The sequence below is a fragment of the Asterias amurensis genome, chromosome 7 (genome assembly GCF_032118995.1).
Source record: "Asterias amurensis chromosome 7, ASM3211899v1".
Lineage (NCBI taxonomy): Eukaryota > Metazoa > Echinodermata > Asteroidea > Forcipulatida > Asteriidae > Asterias > Asterias amurensis.
In genome coordinates, this window is record NC_092654.1 from 10,820,527 (window position 1) to 10,841,815 (window position 21,289).

Here is a 21,289-nt window from a genome sequence, read left to right on the forward strand (position 1 = left end):
CAGTTTTTAAGCACCAACACAATAGCGCAGTGCGTAACGGTGCTGGGACTGTCTCAGCAACTCGGATCATCCGGTCCGGGTTCGAATACCGTCTGTCTCTAATATAGATTCAAGGCTTTTTGCTGCCCCTGATGGGACAGTGTGATTGGGATCTGCCTTGTTTTCTCCCCTAAAGGGACAGGGCCCGCGTGGTGGCTAGGGTTCGAGGCAGGGGGGGATGTGCTCTGGGTCGGATGCAAATCCTGAAGGGTTCTATATGGCAAAGGGGAGGGGCCAGTGTGTGCCATTAACTGAACCGGCGCCTGAATGCCTGACACTTCCGGAGCGTAACCTTTTATATTTTTCCACCAGATTAAATTTGCATTCTCTAATTTCTTTATTGTTCATTTTGTCTTACCCGCTGCCAAAACATTAGGACTCAAACTTCCTCTAGGTATTGGGCAACATCGGTAGCCTAGTTGACAAGACACTGCTCTTGAACTTCAGGGGTCCCTGGTTCGAATCCCACCCGAGGAACATGATATTTTGTTCACGGGATATTTTTGGTTCACGGGACTCGGGAAAGTGTCCTGAGTTTACAGTGCTAACACATCGGTGTATGGGTCAAAAACAAAATAAATTTTCTCTATAATATTTATTTTTATATATTATTATTGTTGTTATTATTTATCACGCATACTGGTATAACTGGTATGTATCTGGTAATTGTTTTAAACAGTGTTTTTGTGTGTTTAGAATAGTATACTGTTTAAAGGAACGTTACAGAATTGGTAAGAAACAAAATCGTGAAAATCACAGATTTACATAAAACTTACACGGTCGAATGATTATGATGGTTGAAAACATCCCTTGAAATATTTATGTCTGAAATGTCATATTTGATAAGAAATAAATAATTTAACTTTGCGTTTGGAGTTTATCGCTCAGTGAGCGTTTTGTTAATTTTTGGTTTGCAACAATGTCATGCAAAATGTGTAATCGTTTTTTTACTATTTCTCGTGACCTAGATGGCCGATCAATTTGAAACTTCTACGGATTTGTCAGTTCATGTATATGGTGGATTACATAAAGTGCTTACACTGCCAGCAACTATTTTGATAGCAAAAACCAGTTCTAAAGATCGAAAGGGGCCCTTGATAATGAAAAGAAACAATTTTGTTTCAATTTGTTTTAAGGTTCCGTAGTGAGAATATTGAAAGAATACAGGATTATTGTTTTTTATTGAAAAAGATTGAAAGATTTATTTATTCGGGCCTTTTTTTGAATGAATATCATTTTATCAGCTGGATCGTGATTTTTTTCACCCGTATTCTCTGTAACCAAGATTCCTAGTTTTGTTTCTTACCAAATTAATTTGCCTGAAAATTTGCCCACATTTTCCTTCCCTATTTTTATGCAAAATGGCGGCCATATTGAGTTTTGAAATATTTTAAATGTAAAAAAGTACCAACCTAATTTTTTTAGCAAAGTTTGGGCAGAATCGGCTTATTCTTTGTAGCTATGTCAATGGGAGGTTTTTGTACGGTTTCAGGGGTAAAAAATCTGCTTTTCTACATTTTAAAGCAAAATGAAGGCCGTATTGAATTTTGAAATAATATTAAAAAAAGTGAAATGTACCAACCTAAATTATTTTCAGCAAATTTTGGGCTGAATCAGTCTCATAGATTGTAGTAAATATCAATGAGAGTTTTTGTAATGGTTTTGGGGGAAAACGGCGGTCATTAAATTTTTTTGAACCAAAAATGGATTTCGCCGTGTCAAAATTTGATACACCATCTTGATTCATGATCAAAGTGTATAACCGCACCTTTTCATGAACAAATAATTGATGTGAATTTTCACCATAACATATCGGATTTACTTAATTACATGTATATTAATATTGATGCGTGACACTTTACATCAACAGTTCAGCTACATTTTCCTTGAAAGTGTCCCATTCCGTTTGCATTATGGATTGCGCGGGGAAACCATCTTAAACACAACCTTTAAGGAAATACGTATTTATAAATTGCGGCCATATTGAATTTTGCCAATCATTTTAAATGTATTCTCTTTAACCAAGATTCTTAGTTTTGTTTTTCACAAAAGTAGTTTGCCTGAAAACTTGCCCCCAATTGTTTCCCCCTATTTCCATGCGAAATTGGCGGCCGTATTGAATTTCGAAGTATTTAAAAAGTAAAATATATACCAACCTCAAATATTTTCAGCTAACTTTGGGTTGAATCGGACTCTTAGATTGTAGTAAATATCAATGGGGGTTTTTGTAATGGTTTTGGGGGGAAAACAGCGGCCACTTTTTTTACCACAAAAATGCACTTTCGCTGGGTCAAAATGTTATAATATACCGTCTTGATTCATGATCAAAATGTATAACTGCACATTTTCATTTTCAAAGATTCGTTGTGAATTTTCACCATATATATTCGGTTCCACATTTTGCTTTTGACCAAATTTGCCCTAAAAATTACCTCAAATTTGTTTTCCATATTTTTTAAGCAAAATGGCGCCCGTAATCAATTTTGAAATATACAAATATATATATATTCATATACCAACTTAAAATATTTTCAGCCAAATTTGGGCTGAATTGGTCTCTCAGATTGTAGTAAATGTCAATGGGATTTTTTTTAATGGGTTTGGGGGGAAACGGCGGTACAAACTGTGTCTCTCTAGCGTTTTAGTTCAAAAATTATTGAAGAGTTCGGCTGAAAGTTTTTATAAGTCGGGGCTTTTTTTTCAATGAATATTTTTTTTTTCATTCATCACCACGCGCCGTGTGTTAGGGGCGCAATTACATTGCATGAAATGCCCCAATTTTGGGGGGTGTCGGGTCCACTCCCTGGCCGCAGGCGTCGTTGTGGAAATCCTCATAGCCCTAAGTTGTATACGCGTGGAAAGCCGTGAAAATTTCCATCCAATGGTGCCAAACTTGTTTAGATCATGGAGGTAGAATTGTTTAGATTGAGCAATGATGTGGGGTCGATTTGACCCGTTGTAACTTTTGATTTTCTCTCCGATGCTCTGTGCACAAATTTACCATTAAAAAAAATTATAGGGAGGCGCTAGGCTTGTTGAGATCGTTTCGGAGCACACATACTTGTTATTTTCGGTATCAAGAAGTCTGGAGAGCTGCCCTAAACCTTTGAAAATCGGATGCAGCAAATCGGATGGTCGCTGCAAAGCAGGTATTGTGCAGTGGGACACCATTTTCTACCAGTCATTATCATTTTTATTTGATGAACCCATTCTTGCATCAGTTTTGAGTCTCCATGGGGGAATTTGGATCGATATTAATAAGAACACTAATTTAAAAATCAAGTGGAGTTTCCCTTTACAAGCATTAAACAAAACAACCTATTAAATAACCTATCAAATGTACGCATCACTTGAGATGAGTTGCAAGTTAAAGGCAGTGGACACTATTGGTAATTACTCAAAATAATTATCAGCATAAAACCTCGCTTAGTAACGAAAATAACGAGTAATTGGGAAAGGTTGATAGTATAAAACATTGTGAGAAACGGCTCCCTCTGAAGTGACGTAGTTTTCGAGAAAGAAGTAATATTCCATGAATTTGATTTCAAGACCTCAAGTTAAGAATTATTTGAGGTCTCGAAATCAAGCATTGAAAGCACACAACTTCGTGTGACAAGGGCATTTTTTTATTTCATTCATATCTCGCAACTTCGACGACCAGGTAGGTTATTTTAAGCATATGTTTAGATACACCAAGCGAGGAGACTGGTCTTTGACAATACCAATAGTGTCCGCTGCCTTTAACAACGACTACCAATAGTTTTTTGTTATCTTTGTGGCTGAAAAGTGGCCATTTGCTTTTTTGCGTCCAAAGAACGGCCCGTGAACGTGAACCATAAACGCGCAAAATGCACGAGCGCCGAACTTTGTTGTGTTATGTTGGGGAACCAGTCGCATAAGCCTACTATTGTACGTCGGTCAGTTGGTACTGGAAGAGTCACTTTTGTGAAGACCTCGACTCGCAGCTCAGGCGGCGCAGCACCTCAAAGGAAACACGCCATCGCGGAAACCATCCAATAGGATTATCTCATTACAAAAAAAACCGGTCAGTTTCCCTTGTTGTTCACATTTTGGTCGTTTTCAATAAACCAAAACTTTCACTGGCGGTCATTTGAAAGCAAAAAAGCAAATCGCCACTTTTCGGCCGCTTAAGTAAAATTTGATTTTCTGTGATCTGAAAGGAGAAAAACAAATTGCCACTTTTCAGCTGCCTGAGTAAAATCTGCTTTTCAGGTGGCAGAAATCAGAAAAAAAGAAAATTGCATTTTTACAAAACGTTAAATCTGCTTAATGGCCACTTTTCGTCCACCAGCATTAGGAGATAAAGTAAAACCTGCTTTTCTGGTAACAGAAAAGTGAAAAGGTAGAAAACACATTTTCACAAAACGTTCAATCTGTTTTTCACGAGAACGGGACTTGAAACAACTCTAGGGGTTATGCAACTTTTGAAAGTCGACCCGAAGCCAAGTGAAATCCGCCGAAACAACATCGTAGCGAAACGCAACAGGTGTCAAAATGCGCAGAAGATAACTGTGAATCGAATTAACTGATTATTTTGTTGCATTCTAATTCAGGTTCCGATAAATCTGACCATTTGTAATTATTGTTTAGATACTTATTGGCGCAGTATAACCATGGAGGTAGAAATAGTGTAAATCTATGTCCCAATCATTGATCTTCAGTAATGGAGATGAGTGTTCCCAACCTATTATGTAGTTTTACTTTGGGGAGATTTTTGTTTCGTACATTATTTTAGTAACATAGCGCCCTCTTCTGCCAGATCAGTTTAAGACCGCCTACATAAAACAGCCGTCGGTAGAACCCATCCTTCAACAAAATGTTAAAACATTATGCAATATTTTTAATTAGTATTTTAAAATTAAAAGATCATTTTAATGTTTAAATTAATGTAAAGCATGTATTATAAGTTTATATGAAATTTATTTGTTCTTTAACTGTAATAATATCTACGTTCACTGGCCAGTGCTTACAACCTTTTCCGACCAGCCTGAATGTTCGCCATTTTGATTTGTTCAACTCATGTTTTCTGCTGAGTTGTTGTACTTGTGTGTATTCGTTTGTGTATAATAACCTGTTCTTCTGAACTTGAAGAAGTTACCCGCGAGCGAAGAGTCTTTTTTGAAGCAGTGATGGTATGTTTAATAAACATGAATACATAGACTAGAGAAAAACTGTTCCCCTTCCTTGTTTTTTTTTCTTCTTTCCCCTATCCTTTGTCGCAGTGACTGTGGTGTGCGGTGCTTGTTTGTGTCCTAATACTCTATGGTTTGTGTGATGAGTGTGCGGCAGCGGTGTGCCTCCTGTCTGTGTCTGTGCGCTGTACCTGTACTCGATTTTTCGAAATTTTGACGGCCGATAATATTGAAAATTACAAAATTTGGGGGGGGGGGGGAATAGTACAGCGCCCTAGTTACTGGGTCTAGTCTGGGATAACTTTCCGCACCTCTCCTCGCCACCACTTTTTTATTTTTCACTAATTTTTTCAAAAAGGGATATCTCATTTAGTCATTGATTGAGGTAAATTAGATACTATATGATTTCATATTGAATGAAAACGTGGCGGCGCCATACGGAAACTTTTCCCTAGTCTGTGCCTACTATACTACTCCTACTACCTAGAACTATTTCGGTTACGTTCCGCTATCTTCTCCTGGGACGCTGTGTGTGAACATGCATGGTGAGACGATAGTGGAATGAAAGTTCCGAAATAATAGTTCTAGCTAGGAAAAATAAGAGAAGTCTGTGCCCTGTTCCCTGGCTGGTCTATTTCTGTGTTGGGCAACATCTCATCTTCATTCAGATCTTTGTCAGTCATGTTTGTTCCATTGGAACTTGGATTCAAATCAAACGCATGAAGACAGACTTTTTTCAAATTTGCGCAAAAGCTGTCATTTTTTGTACGGGACAAACTTGAGCGCCTTCTACGGATTTGTACAATCCTCAGATTTAGCACAATTTGCCCACTCTCCAGAGTGAGCTGCCATGGGGTCTATATAATCTATTATGTTCTAGCTTTGATTTTACGTCCCAATTTTGGATCAATTCAATATGGTCTGCAATATCTGCAATATCTGCATAGAGAACGCAATCTTTATTTCGGATTTGCGCAATCTTTAGAAGATTGGGCACATTAATGTTTTGCCTACCATGCAAAATGAGCTGTCACTGAATCTAAAATAATCTATCATTATTACTTTGATCCTTTTTCCATTCTTTGATTTATTTGTTGCAGTTCAGGAATCAGTATGATAATGATGTCACAGTTTGGAGTCCCCAGGGGCGTATCCATCAGATTGAGTACGCGATGGAAGCTGTCAAACAGGGCTCTGCTACAGTAGGCCTTAAATCAAAAACACATGCTGTACTCGTGGCGTTAAAGGTAAACCACAATTCATAAATACCTCAGACAGTTTTGCTATTCATATTGGTGGAGAGCACATCACGAGTGTGTGTATAAACCGTTGTTGATGACCAGTAAAAAGTGTTGAAACATGGGCGTGACACGCGAGCTTGCACCTGTGCTTATACATGTAAGACAGTTTCTTCATTCCTATTGGTCGAGAGCAATGGCCGGGACAGTTGTGCCACATCACGCGATATGCGTGACGCACACAGCATTCCCTTATAAAGAGTTGTTTACTCATGGGCCTTACCATTTCATAGCTGGAGGTGTGTTGTGTTGAAAGAGATCATTGAAAAGTTATAGTTTTTGCATCTATTTCACTTTTTGACCAAAAAGTATTGATCTTTTTGACCGAAAAGGTATTTATGAATGGGAATCAAAGTGTGTTGAATCGGTTTTCAACTAGTGGTTTAAACCCGCCGAGGCCTGGACTTCGTCTCGGTAACATTATCAAGAACCAGGCCTCATTGGGTTTAAAGCACTAGTTGAAAACCTCTTCACCACACAGTGATTCCCTTAGTTCTACAGCCCTTTTCACACTGTAGTTCTTATCCCCGTGGAGAATGTTGGGGGAGGCTTCGGGAGTTTTTTCTATTCCATGGGGTTTTTAGCTGCACGATTCAAGAGTCATTGTTTAAGTAATTGTTGAAAAAAGTAAATGTTGATTGGAGTCTAAGACTTTGAACTTGGAAATACCCTAAAAATATTTATATTATTTGGAGTCATTTTTGTTCTTTTCTTCAATAGAGGGCGTCCTCCGAGTTGTCTGCACATCAGAAGAAGATCATTCCTATTGACGATCATATCGGTATTTCTATTGCTGGTCTTACATCGGATGCCAGACTTCTCAGGTAGACATATCATTTAAAGGCAGTGGACACTATTGGTAACTGTCAATAACTAGTCTTCACAGTTGGTGTATCTCAACATATGCATAAAATAACAAACCTGTGAAAATTTGAGCTCAATCGGTCGTCGAGTTTGCGGGATAATAATGAAAGAAAAAGCACCCTTGTCACACGAAGTTGTGTGCTTTCTGATGCTTGATTTTGAGACCTCAAATTCTAAACTTGAGGTCTCGAAATCAAATTCGTGGAAAATTACTTCTTTCTCGAAAACTACGTCACTTCAGAGGGAGCTGTTTCTCACAATGTTTTATACCACCAACCTCTCCCCATTACTCGTAATCAAGAAAGGTTTTGTGATGATAATTATTTTGAGTAATTACCAATAGTGTCCACTGCCTTTAACCCTTTAAATACAATTGTCGAGTTTACTCGACCGCGCAATGCAAACACTTCCGTACCATTGTCAAATTTTCTCGACCATGCGTCGTGTAGTGCCTCCTTACCATTGTCGAGTTTACTCTGCGTTTGGGAGTCTGTATTTATTTTGTTTGGCGCCCTCTGTTGTTAGGTGCTATATAGACCGGTAGCTTATTTACCAAGCTTTGCAATGGTATGTAGTGTATAGGGGACAGCCATTACGATTTTCCGAGAAAAGTACACTTCAAGATTTCACGCTCCGTTTTTTTCCAACAAAAATCACCATCATAGCTGTTTGTTGCATGGAGGTTTTGGCCAATGTTTGCCTATAGTGACTTTATAAAAAGACGTAAAAAGTTCTGACGAAGAATCTAGTGAACATTTGGAAGCAAATCGTGGTATTTCGTCGTCAGACATGTAGTCAGATGATGACAAAATCGGACTATAGACCCATTCAGTAGCTAGCTGGACTGAGCACGACACCCGTTCAACGCTGTGAGCTTGGGCATGCATGGCTGGTCGAAGTGACCATGGTGGCTTAACACTTTCAAAACAGATAAGATTTTTTGGCAAAATAGGCACCGATGTTAAGTACAAATGGAAATAGAACTGAAAGCTTATAATCAAACAGATTATATTGTCTGATAAGTTTCTAAAAAAAATTCATGAGGAAAATTAGGTTGATAATCTTGTTTATTTTTCTTGAGACAAATATCCTGAATAAAAATAGAAGTATTTTTTTTTAGCCAGAAATCTTGCAAGCAAAAATAAGACAATATACACAAAGTTGACATCGTAGGAAAGGTCATTTCATATGTTACAAATTGTATGCACAAAGTTTTTCAAACAAACTATGTCTTCCCACAGAAAATTAAGAATGAAACAAGTATATATCACTGCTAATTGCTTTTCGTCTGAAAAAAAATACGATACACAGCATTGCGACCTTTGTCAACAATGTGGTATATGGTTGGGCGCTTGCAATAAACAATGTGGTATTGAAAGGGTTGGACTGTTTGTGATGAGGCAGAGATCAGACCAGGGCTCGAATTTAGAGGGCGATCACAAGACCACAGAGCTTGTTGCTCAAAATGGTAACGGACAGCGTTGTAGCCACGGTGGGCGGCGGTGGGCGGGCCCGCCCAGGACTGACAATTTCCGCCCGGCACTTCAGCTGAAAAATAGACTGCCGCCCACCACAAAATGTCCCCCCAAATTAATAAAAAATTAAAAGTTCTACTGATATTGATCACATTGCAAGACTAAAATGTCATGTTTTTTCGTGTTTGGTCATTTTAAATGCAGTTTGTAGTTTGTTTGAGCCAGAATTATGAGCAATTAAAACCTCAAACGTGTTTTCCCATGTAACTTTGCCTCTTGCCATCTTGTGAAGTTTTCTTCGTGAAATGTGCCCTGACGTTTTTATTGAACGAACTATAGTACAGTGTAGAAGGCGTACCGTCTATACAGGCTGACAGCAGTGCTGGTACCGTGCACATGTACACGATGTATGTATGTACATGTGGTGTAGACCAGCGCGCGCTAGTGGTAGCCCCTAGAGTGCACAACATGTACAAGTCTAGTCGTGAGGTTTTCGCGGGGATTTCACGCATTCCATGTACACACAAACAGTATCGCCACACAACAGTACAAGGGGGCTGTGTAAAGTCTAGTGTACGAGTTCGCGTGTCCCGGATGTAGGCATGTAAACATGTTCGCTTCGTCCACACGTGTGACAGCGCGCTGGGTTTTTAACTTGAATGAGATCTGTGTAAATTTTAAGATGGCCTCGCAACGTACGGTAAGCTGGACGACTTTTTTCGAAAACGGGAAAAGATTGGAAGATGATAAAAAAGTATCTCGTGCAGCTTCAGTTAGTGCTGAGAATGAAACTGTACCTGAGACAATCAAGACAGTTACTCCACCTTCAAAGTTCAAGTTCAACTTCATCGCGGCGGGATTACAACAAGCAAACAGCAGAAACTATTTCAAAAACAGTCTGTTCACAACAAATGCATCACAATTATTTTGTATTAACACATTTTTGTAATAACAATTGTCATTAAACTTAAAAATTGTGATTCTTGAATCGTACATAATGTGCATTTGGCACGATTGGAATGTTAATATTTAGCCCTAAAAACAATCCTCACAACAAAGTACGTGCGCACTGCTCGCAATTTCTGACCAAGTTTAAATTCAGCTGCGCCCACCACTAAAAATGTCCTAGCTACAACGCTGGTAACGGACCAGGAATTGTATTAAGCAATACAAGAAAAGTTTTACATACTTGCTTGTTTATATGTACATATATAAACAAGCACTAATGCAATATGAAAGAAAATTGGTTTAATTTGTCTTTATTGGTATAGACCGTATTGAATAACCCTTTATTTTGCTATGAAAGTCGCCATCTTGTAGGGCAGATATTTGAACAGTGACGACATATTCAATACGATCTATACCTCCTTCATTACTCAATAGAGTTGTAAGGTGATTATCAGACTCAAAGCCACAATTTTAACATCACCGCTTTTGGTTCTAAAACATTTTGTTTAAAATATTGCTTCGTCCTTTGGATGGGACGTTAAGCTGTTGTTCCATGTGTTTTGTAATGCATGTAAAAGAACACAGTAACGTCCGTCGATATCGGTTTTTTCCCATAACCGATATATCGAAAATTAAATATCGAGTATACTCGATATATCGAGTATTTCCCGCGCGCAAGATGAAGCCTAAAAACAGCACTTGGTATACTCATGTTTGTAGTTGAAAAATCTCAAATTGCATAGTCCCGCGCCCCGATTTTTTCTGGTTTTACAACAAAGTATGATCTCCGCTACCGCTGGCTTGGCCAATCGGTGAACGCTCACCACAATTCTCGATTCGTGATTGGCCATGATTGACCGTCTCAAAATGACACAGAGCCTTTGTGAGTTGCGTGACCCGCCGACATTAAGGTGTCAGTTGCCTATGCATTGACGTAGAAGTGTCAATCAAGTTGTCCGACGGGCACGCGGGCGGGCGGATTTGAGTTGAGATCTTCGGTAGGATGTGGAAAAAAAAATTGGTGCGACAGGCCCGCTGTTGTGGAGAGTGAAGTGTATTAGGGGAGCGCGGCGCTTCAAACTTTGTCAACACTAAATGAATTAGGTACTAAACTTTTTGAGAGTCTAATGCCCTTCAAAATAACGACAATTCACGGCAATATTGTTAGATACATAACAAATGTCCGCTGGTATGTTACACTACCTTTACGGTTGAAAATGGTTGAGATAATCATCCAAAAAAATCACGAGAAAGTCCCGCAAAACACAGACCTACCACTCCGCGCTCACAATATACAACGCAAGCAGCATGATGCAGTCACATAGTCTCCAATAAAGGCTTGTAGCACTTAGCATTCTATAGTAAAGGCATTAAAATTGAATGCGAGAAAGCCCTCTATTGTCGAAATAATGCAGTGCATCACGCGATACCGCCTTGAAAAAAGACTGCACGTGTCTGTGCATGCTTGGGCAAACGGGTTTTCCCCCCGAATTGCAATAACCACACCCGCTGGTGTGCACGCTTAAACCGTACAACAGCAAAGTCTTCGCTGGTACGCACGCAATAGCCGCCGACAGCGTGGTCTGCGAAGCATATAGTTCCTCGGAAGTGTAAGCTTGTTTACAAAAACAACAACGTGTAGGCTTTATTTGACCAAAATGACGCCATTATGATACCTTGGATTGATAGAAAGATTATTTTACTGTATAACGTAAGATTGTTTTCTTGTTTTGTTACGTCTTGTTGATTCGGGGAAGTTTTTGCGGGGTATTTTTGCAAACCAGCGGTGGTTTCTTGTGAGGTTTTACCTTGCGCTCGCCGCGGAGTTGTGAACTTCTGCGACGGGCCAGCGGCTAATGGCGAAAACGCAAAGAACAAGCAGACATACTTGGTTGTAAAACGTATTTTATTTAATAGAGCAACTCGAAATGATGAAACTACATAACGACGACGGCTTTTCTAATACTCAAACACAGATTTCTTTTAAATAATCGGACTCTCTTTTGGTATTTTCGATATCATTTAGGAACATCGAATTTTTCAAAACATCGAAATTTTTCGATATATCGAAAATCCGATATTACGATATGATTATAAAAGTGACATCGGCGATTTCGATGTCAAAAAAATATCGAGTTTTTGAGTATTTTCGATATATCGACGGACGTTAGAACACAGTGCACTTATCGAAAAGAGAAGGGGTTCGCCCTGGTGTTCCTGGTCCAATTGGCAGCAAATTGCACCTTGTGACACATTACATGGTGCTATCAGGATTAGGTTTCATAATTCAAACGTAGTGAAAAAGAACCCACGAGTTTGGGCTGTGTCGCCACTGACAAATTGTTTTAGTCAAAATGGCTTCATCATATTGTTAATAAATGCTAATGTTTTACTCTCATTCAAATAAATTTAGCATTACAATTCAATTTGTTATAAGTGTCACTACAGTGGCACTTAGTTGTTACAAAATGTTTTATAAGTCTTGACTTTCTTTTTATTTCCTGCAGTAAATTCATGAGGACAGAGTGTTTAAATTCACGCTACGCCTTCGATGCTCCACTGCCTGTCTCTAGAATGGTGGGAATGATCGGAAACAGTATCCTTTGTGTAGAAGTGTCTTACATAATATTAATTATATTGGTGCACCAAGCGGTCGCTAGCGACCACCAAAAACACGTCAAATTGGACTTTTGGAATCCGTCACAACTTAAAAACTAAAACCCCATTAATACTGCCCTCATTCGGTTGTTTAGAGTGATTGTTGAGCTTTCGTTTGGTGTAATGTTTAAAAAGGGGGTGCTATTGAATAATTTTGAGAAAAACACGGTTGAACATGTTTATTTTTATTATTATTATTTTAAATTAATTAATCTGTGCACCAAAGGGTTGAACAATTTGCCCAGTATTCTATTCACAAATCTTCTATGTTGGTTTGGGGAATCCAAGGACCTTGACAAAAGGGATCAATATTTTTTGACAGTGAGGATGCCTTACTTTGCTTTCATGTATGAAACCAGTGAAGGCATCACTAAAAAAAGTCCAATTCCAAAAATAACAGAGGAACAACGATAAGTTCTGGTTTTACTTGGTTGATAAATGTGGGCAAGCGTTACATACCAAGTGTGGAATTGAGAACAAAAGAGGTCCACACAATGTAGGGACTTGAATTACTATGTGTTTTCACCACTGATGAAGAATATTTGCACAGAACAAAGGAATGTCCACAGAGTGTGTAACAGTTAGATCTGTCGGTGCGGGTAGGTATAAACATTCAAACAGGGGACTTTATTACAAAAAAGGGACAAAATGATTCCCAGTTGGTTGAAAGTCCCCAGTTGGAGAGTGTGTACAAAACCAATGGGAGCTGTTGCCAAAAAGAGTACAAACAAAAAAGAGACAAAAGGAGGTCCTTGATTGCAGGCATTCGGTTTTTTTTGTGTGGGCTGCTAGATGCATTCAAACTGAGGAAGAACAAAGAGGGTTTTCAGTTTTTAGATTTCGAAGCGTCTGTGTACGTTTGTCTAATATATCTGTATGTGTTTTTTTGGTGACTATTATCTTCTTTGGGACTGTTAGCTAGCCCCAAAAGCTTTTTGGAGGCCTTGCATTTGTTAAGCCTGTACAAGTAAATCAAAAAATTTGTGGTTTAAAAAAAAAAAAAGTTTAATCAAAGTTATGAAATGGACACTTGCTTCCTTATCAGCTGTTCCTCAGAATCTCAGGTGAATACACAACGCTATGGCAGAAGACCTTTTGGAGTTGGTTTACTTGTTGCTGGCTTTGATGTGAGTTTATTACTAACTTCTGTCTTCAAAATTTAAATATGATCCCTTCCCAGGCGCAAAGTTTCCTCCAATGTTAAAGGAACATGTTGCCTTGGATCGGACAAGTTTGTCTATAAAAAGCGCTTGAAACCGTTTGTTATGAAATGCATATGGTTAGAAAGAGGTTTTAAAAGTAGAATATAATGATCCACACAAGTATCACTCAAAATTGCACGGTTTTCATTTTACGTTGCGAACTAACACGGTCGACTATTTATGGGAGTCAAAAATTTGACTCCCATAAATGGCCGACCGTGTTAGTCAACGAGGTAAAAAGAAAACCACGCAATTTCGAGGCATATTTGTGTAGATCATTGTATTCTACTTTTACAACATCTTTCTAACCATATCAATTTTATAACAAACGATTACAGAACGCTTTTCAAAGACCAACTCAACCGATCCAAGGCAACGTGTTCCTTTAAGATCCTTCCCAAGGTGCTCAATTTTCTCCACTTTGTCACGGTCGTTCGGGTCCTTGGAGGGGTTATTTAAATTGCTCAGTTATGCATCGATGACTGTGAATAATTAAATGGGAGACTTTTTAATGCATTCTCCTTGTAACTTATCTTCTCTTGGACATGATAGGCTCCTTAACATGAAGTCGCCATCTTAAGATTGCAAGTCATGCGCATTGATTAGCACACATTAAAAACATGGGACACTTACATGTAGAGTGAAAGAGAAGGGGGTTTGCCCACGACGTTATTGGATCGGCTACGTAATGTGCACTCTTTGAACATGTTTGGAATATAGTTTATGTTACACATGTATGCATATTTGAATGTTTCTTCTGGACTTGGGGCAATATAAATTAATATATTATTTAAGATTCATCCCAGGCACAAAATTGTTGCAGTTCAGGAGTTGTTGTTGAGTTGCTTAGTTGTGTATTAATTTGATAAAGTAAGGGTTGTAGTAACACCATGTAGGGATAATCTCTAAGTGAGTTTTGGTGGTTGTGATAAGAACTGTTGGTTTCAACTTGATGTTTCGATTAATATTAATTTAATACAAATATTACATTTTCTTCCCATAAAACCTTTAGAGCTACTTGCTCTCATGGAAGGGGGGAGGGAGGCTTGGTTTATTAAAACCTTCAGATAAAAATTTCCACATTCCTACTAAAGTATTTTGTTATTTGTAATTAGGAGAAGGGTCCACACATCTACCAGACGTGTCCATCAGCGAATTACTTTGAGTGCAAGTCAATGGCCATCGGTGCTCGCTCACAATCTGCGAGGACGTACCTGGAGAAACATATGAATGAGTTCCTTGACTGTAAGTATACACAAACATTGTATAGTTCAGGGCTCGAAATACCTACCGGAATATGTTATGTATACACAGTATTTTCTTGAGGTCTGTGAAAAACTTTCACATTCAAATAACTCTGGTGGGATTCAAACCCTTGACCTTTGTACTGCTTTAGAGCAGATGTCATACCTCTAAACCACCAAGCTAAGCCAGAGTTAAAAACAAATTATATTCTTTATTCCTTACGCAAATATTGTTTTACTCCATCCTCTATGACTGTAGGTACACAGGAGGAGTTAGTGAAGCATGGACTCAGAGCATTAAGAGATACCCTGCCTAATGAGACAGAGCTCAGCACAAAGGTATGATTCCAAGCGTTCTCTCGTTAGCTTGAACATTGTTCTAATAATGTTCCATGCAATCAATAAAGATAAACCAGAATTGGATGGCTTCTGGGCTCAACCTTTACGAGTTGATCAGCAGAGTGTACAATAGTTTCCAGTCCCAGTCTTGACACTGGGCAGCCTTCAGATTAGCCTACGAAGTGTGACGTCAGAGACTGGCCTCAAGCCGTCGTGTATCTTCACCTTTCACCTACATTTATTTAACATAGTATGTAGTCAAACTCTACACTGATATTACACGCAAGTACAAGTCTTTTTGAGGTTTGGCAGACATGATAGGAGTGTACTGTTTGGTTTGTCAGCGGCACCCAAATCACCCCGACCAATCAAAGCACATCTCTGGGGTGCGTTTTTTGCAACATTGGTCATCAGTTGAGCGTTTTGGGGTGTTTGGTTGAGGCGCGGTGATGATGCTGTCCAGACCAAACAGACATCGACTTGTTGACTCGGTTGGGCTTGGTTGGGGTCGCCAAAACGCACTCATGGAAAAAAACACCTTTATCCAATGATATCATTGTATTAAATGGAGTCACTGGATCTGAATAGAAAGTACCTGTCTTTATCCTTGCGGATAAAGACAGGGGACCAGTCTACCTTCGGATGAGATGTAAAGCCGTAGGTCCCTTAAATTGTGTAAAAGAACCCTGTACATCTATTGGTATGAAAGGGGCAGCATTGGAGTATCTGGCATAGTTGACAGGAGATTATGGCGCATCGCTTTATTAAAAAATCTAATTTTTTGTAAAATGTTCTGATAATTCAAAATCTTAGCATACCTGTCTTAAAACATAAAGCTTTTGAGATGTCCATAGATAAAGCCCTAGGTAAGAACTACCTATGATTATTATGGTGCATCATTTGTCATTGGATCGTTGAAAAGACAATTTAAAGATTCTCTTCTTTTTAATGCCACACTTTCAAACCTTTCTTTAGAATTATAAATCTTCCAAAACCCATCCTTGATTTGGTCGAATTTTAAATTATCCTTGTCAGGCTCTAGTTATGTTCGGAATGTAGAGTATAGCTTTGTTGCTGGGGTATTTAAAATGATGCACTGTTATGAATGCCTTAGAACTATAGATCGAAATGTTCCAATAATTCGGGCCTGTAACAACTACTACCAAATTGTTTACATACATTGTGCTGAAGTGGATTTGTAGACTCACAAAACCCCTCTTGATCTCCTCTTAGTGAGTGTTTGTATGTTTGTTTTTGCAGAACTGCTCCGTGGCGATTGTTGGTGAGAATCAGAAGTTTACTGTGTATGAAAATGATGAAGTTGCAGCTTATGTATCCTTTGATCAAATTACAGTCTTTATTATGACCACTGGATCCTGTTTATCTGTCAGTGAGCAGATAATTGACTAACCCTAAAATTATCAGTTTGTTAACATCTTTTTTTTATGTCCACAGTTTTGTATCTTCACATTGAAACCATGACCTAAACTAGTAAAGACAACTGATCCACTCATAAAATTCACAACAATTTCTTTTTCTCTTTCAAGAAAATGTTGTTTGTGCTCACTGTGGATCACTGGAATCCTTAAACGCACTGAACACTATTGGTAATTGTCAAAGACCAGTCTTCCCACTTGGTGTATCTCATCATATGCATAAAATAACATAACAAACCTGCGAAAATTTGAACTCAATTGGTCGTTGAAGTTGTGAGAGAATAATGGAAGAAAAAATCACCCTTCTCGCACAAGTTGTGTGCTTTCAGATGCTTAAATTCAAGACCTCAAAATGTAATTCTGAGGTCTCAAAATCAAATTCAAACATTTTAGTGGAAAATTACTTCTCTCTCGAAAACTATATTACTTCAGAGGGAGCCGTTTCTCACATTGTTTTATACTATCAACAGCTCTTCATTGCTCATTACCAACTAAGTTTTTATGCTAACAATTAATTTTAGTAATTTCCAATAGTGTCTAGTGCCTTTAAGGCCATAAGCCACGACTGATCGTTAGCCATGTTAGGCTGAAATGTTGGACTTATCTCCCATGTGGAATATAATGATTGGCAGCTAGCCGATCTGGAATTTGGGTCTCATGAAAAAAAGGGATACGATCATGAATTTCATTACCCTGTGACCCTCTTTTTTATGTGGCAAATTATGCGTAGCATGGTAGGTGCATGCCTCTGCACACTTCGCATTGGAATGGGCGCATTAACTGGTCAACTACTTTTGACCCCTCACATTTAAAAACATTCATCTTGTGAAATCTGTCATGTATAATTTCAAATCATTTTAATCAGTCACCCATTTTCCGGTTCATGAAAGTTGTGTGTTTATACAAATCTTTCAACATTAACTGGGTAAAATGATTTTAACAGTGCTAACACACATCGGTGTAAGGGTAAAATCAAATAGTATTCTAAAATGAGTTACATTTCCATTTTCTTATCATTGTTGAAACATATCCTTAAAAGAACTGAGTTTAAAATGAAAGTTGATTCCTTGACTATATTGCGTAATAGCTGTCTGGTATTGAAGCTTCAGCTCGTGCCAAGCGAGCAGCAGCAGCTGCAGCAGCAGGGGACGACAAACCAGCCGGTCAACCTGATGCTGCCGCACCCATGGATACAGAAGGCACTGAGGGTACACCAGCAACAGCAGCCGCTGAGGAGGACAAACCAACACCCATGGAACAGCAGTAGGGAGCCTTGAAAGAGAGATTATCAATTCATAGAACAGCAGTAGTGTTTTGTATTATGTTTATTTTAAGAGGAAAGCAGAGGGTTTGAACAGAAGAGGGAACTTTTTAGGGGTTGGCAAAAAATGCTCACATAAATTAACCATAACTCAACAATCCAGCAGCAGTGTCCATGATCCATGGCTAGAAGCAGACATGTTTCTTATGAGGACTGACTTGGAAAGTAGTCAAATTAGTGGTAGATTTTCTTTGATTGGGGCATTGAAATGTGGTTTGGTCACTATGAGTAAGTAAAGCCTATTTCAAAAAGCAAATTTGTTGACACAGATAGTTGGGTATGCACTTGTTTTCCATTTATGACGTAAGAAACATTACTTTGCTTTCACAATTTATGTCAAGTATGAACCATGCTTTTTAAGAGGGAAAGAAACGGGCAACAGAGAGTTATGTTGTTTCTCAGACATTTATGAGGAGGCTGTTCCGGATTGCTTTCAAACCAGTTTGCTTTGAGATTATAAATCCTTTTTTCCCATTAATTGCGAGGTATTAATTGCAATCGGAAAGCTGTGTGATCTTCCAATAGATAACTCATTCTGTATTTTGTGGACACTTTTCTCTGAGTTTCCTCAGTTTTATATTCCAGTGAACTATTCATTAGACAATGTATAAGGTGTTTTCTGAGGGTTGTTACCATTAACTGTCTTTGAATAAAGGATCAGGGGACATACTGGAAGATGAACAAGGCATCAACGTATTTCTTATTCTTACTAAAAGAGAATGAGGTTTTCTTTCCATAGAAGAAAGTTGGAACATGTTTGTTGCAAGGCAGTAAATAATTAATTAACATCGAGTGTAATGGGCTAAGGCAGACACAGTGTTAAAGGAACACGTTGCCTTGGATCGGACGAGTTGGTCTATAAAAAGCGTTTGTAACCGTTTTTTATAAAATGCACATGGTTGGAAAGATGTTTTAAAAGTAGAATACAATGATCCACACAAGTTTGCCTCGAAACTGCGTGGTTTTCCTTTTACTGTGCCAATTAACACGGTCGGCCATTTATGGGAGTCAAAAATCTGACTCCCATAAATGGCTAGTCGACGAGGTAAAACGAAAACCACGCAATTTCGAGGCATGTTTGTGTGGATCATTGTATTCTACTTTTACAACATCTTTCTGCCCATATGCATTTTATAAAAAAAAACGGTTACAAACGCTTTTCAAAGACCAACTCGACCGATCCAAGGCAATGTGTTCCTTTAATATACTGTGACCAGCAGCCGATTTCACGAAACCCTAGGACTAATCTCGAGTTAAGACGAGTTACCCATCCTACGATGGGTTCAATGCGTCCTAACGTCTTCAGATACAGAACTGAACTCATCCTAAGTCCCAAGATTAATCCTAAGTTAGGAAGAGTTTGGTGAAATCAACGGCTGGTGACCAATCAGGCAGACATGGGTTACATTATGATTTAAAGAACTGGAAGTAAAACGTAAAAAATCAACCACTGCATATTGGATAGGTTAGCTACAGGCAGTAAAGGTAGTAAAGTTAGTCCTTAAAGTTTCATGCTGTTGTCAGATGAAGTTCAAAACATTTAGTTATGTGTTGCGTGTTTGCCTGTGTCAGGAAGAGGGGCACAAACATCTCCCTAATTTTGGAGCAAGGTGTATTTATGGTATAGACATGTAATTGTCGTCCATTTAAAGGTAGTGGACACTATTGGTAATTACTAAAAATAATTATTAGCATAAAACCTTTCTTGGTGACGAGTAATAGGGAGAGGTTGATTGTATAAAACATTGTGAGAAACGGCACCCTCTGAAGTGCCATTGTTATCTAGAAAGAAGTAATTTTCCACGAATTTGATTTTGAGACCTCAGATTTAGAACTTGAGGTCTCGAAATCAACCATCTAAATGCACACACCTTCGTGTGACAAGGGTGTTTTTTTTCTTTCATAGTTATCTCGCAACTCCAACTACCAATCAAGCTCAAATTTTCACAGATTTGTTATTTTATGCATATGTTGAGATACACCAAGTGAGAAGACTGGTCTTTGACAGTTACCAATAGTGTCCACTGGAAGTGTCCGCCAATAAAGAACTGGAAGTAAAAAACGTAAAAATCAACCGGGTGCATATTGGATAGGTTAGCTACAGGTAGTAAAGGTAGTAAAATTGTTCCTTTAAGTTTCATGCTGCCGTTCAGATGAAGTTCAAATCATTTACCTAGCTATGTGTTGCGTGTTTGCGTGGGTCGGGAAAAGGGGCACAAACATCTCCCTAATTTTGGAGCAAGGGATATTTATGGTACAGACATGTAATTGTCTTCCATTTAAATTTTAAATAAAACAAATAAAAGCTGAAGGCTGAAACAGTCTTTCCTCATCTTGTTTACTCTAATGAACCTGTTTATTGTAATGTAAAACATTCATTGTATAAGAGAGAATGACAACTGCTCATCATTACAGTTCCTTCTGTGTTTAACTCTGTTTTTTCCCCTCTGTTGTCAATGTTTTTGTGTTCACTGTGTAACAGCACAAAATCTGAATAAATCTTTAATTGTAACATGACAATTAATTATGTTAAATAATTTTCGTTATTCCATGAGTGTCTGTATTTTCTAATTGAATGTGCATTACATGCCAAGTTGATGTCTAGGATTATTTTAACACTTTTTTCTTTGTTTAATGAATTAGTTTTTAAAATAACTGTTTTAATTAGTAAAACATAATAAGGAGCAAACAGGAATTGAAATACATCTTGCTTTCTCTTAAACTTAGATAAACAAGAGTGACATGTCTTTTGCCAAGTAAGCCCACACAGTTTGATGGAATAAGGGATGGGGTATGTTGAAAACTACACTATTCCATAAGCCTGTTGCATACATTTAACAGTTGGCTCTACTTATCAGAGGGTTAGAGCTTCTTTTTTTGACAAATTGATATGCTAAAGTTAGAGAATTTTCTGTCCCTAAAAAAAAAAACATCTCTGAGAGTTCAGCCACCCCCCCCCCCCCCCCTTGAATGTGTAATGGCCAAAGTTAGGATATCAATGAGTATGACCCCTTCCAGGTCATAACACTTTTGATAAATGGCTTAATTGGTCATTAGAGGAATGACTAATTGGTACTCCACATCCCCTGATGGTTAAAACCAGTGTACCGTTTCATTTCTACAGAAAAAAAATAAAAATACATATTGCATAATATATACACTGGTACTAATAAATTATGTTATTATTGATACAGCTGTGAGGACAAAGCTCTGACATAATAAATTGTAGCAAACAATAATTGATGGCCTCATTTTATCACATCGCGATCAGGATTTGTGTTGACGTTCACATCTTTTAAAATTCGGTCAAAT

General features: G+C 38.3%; 1 protein-coding gene across 1 annotated transcript; it reads left to right on the top strand.

Moving 5' to 3' along the window:
* The first annotated feature begins 5,046 nt into the window (after positions 1–5,046).
* Positions 5,047–20,514, top strand: LOC139939848 (proteasome subunit alpha type-1-like). The gene is made up of 9 exons (XM_071935993.1): positions 5,047–5,192; positions 6,293–6,439; positions 7,211–7,314; positions 12,285–12,373; positions 13,492–13,562; positions 14,753–14,882; positions 15,141–15,220; positions 16,481–16,552; positions 17,744–20,514. The coding sequence occupies exons 1-9, from the start codon at positions 5,190–5,192 to the stop codon at positions 17,921–17,923; spliced, it is 876 nt and encodes a 291-aa protein (XP_071792094.1). The 5' UTR covers positions 5,047–5,189; the 3' UTR covers positions 17,924–20,514.
* The last annotated feature ends 775 nt before the right edge of the window (positions 20,515–21,289 follow it).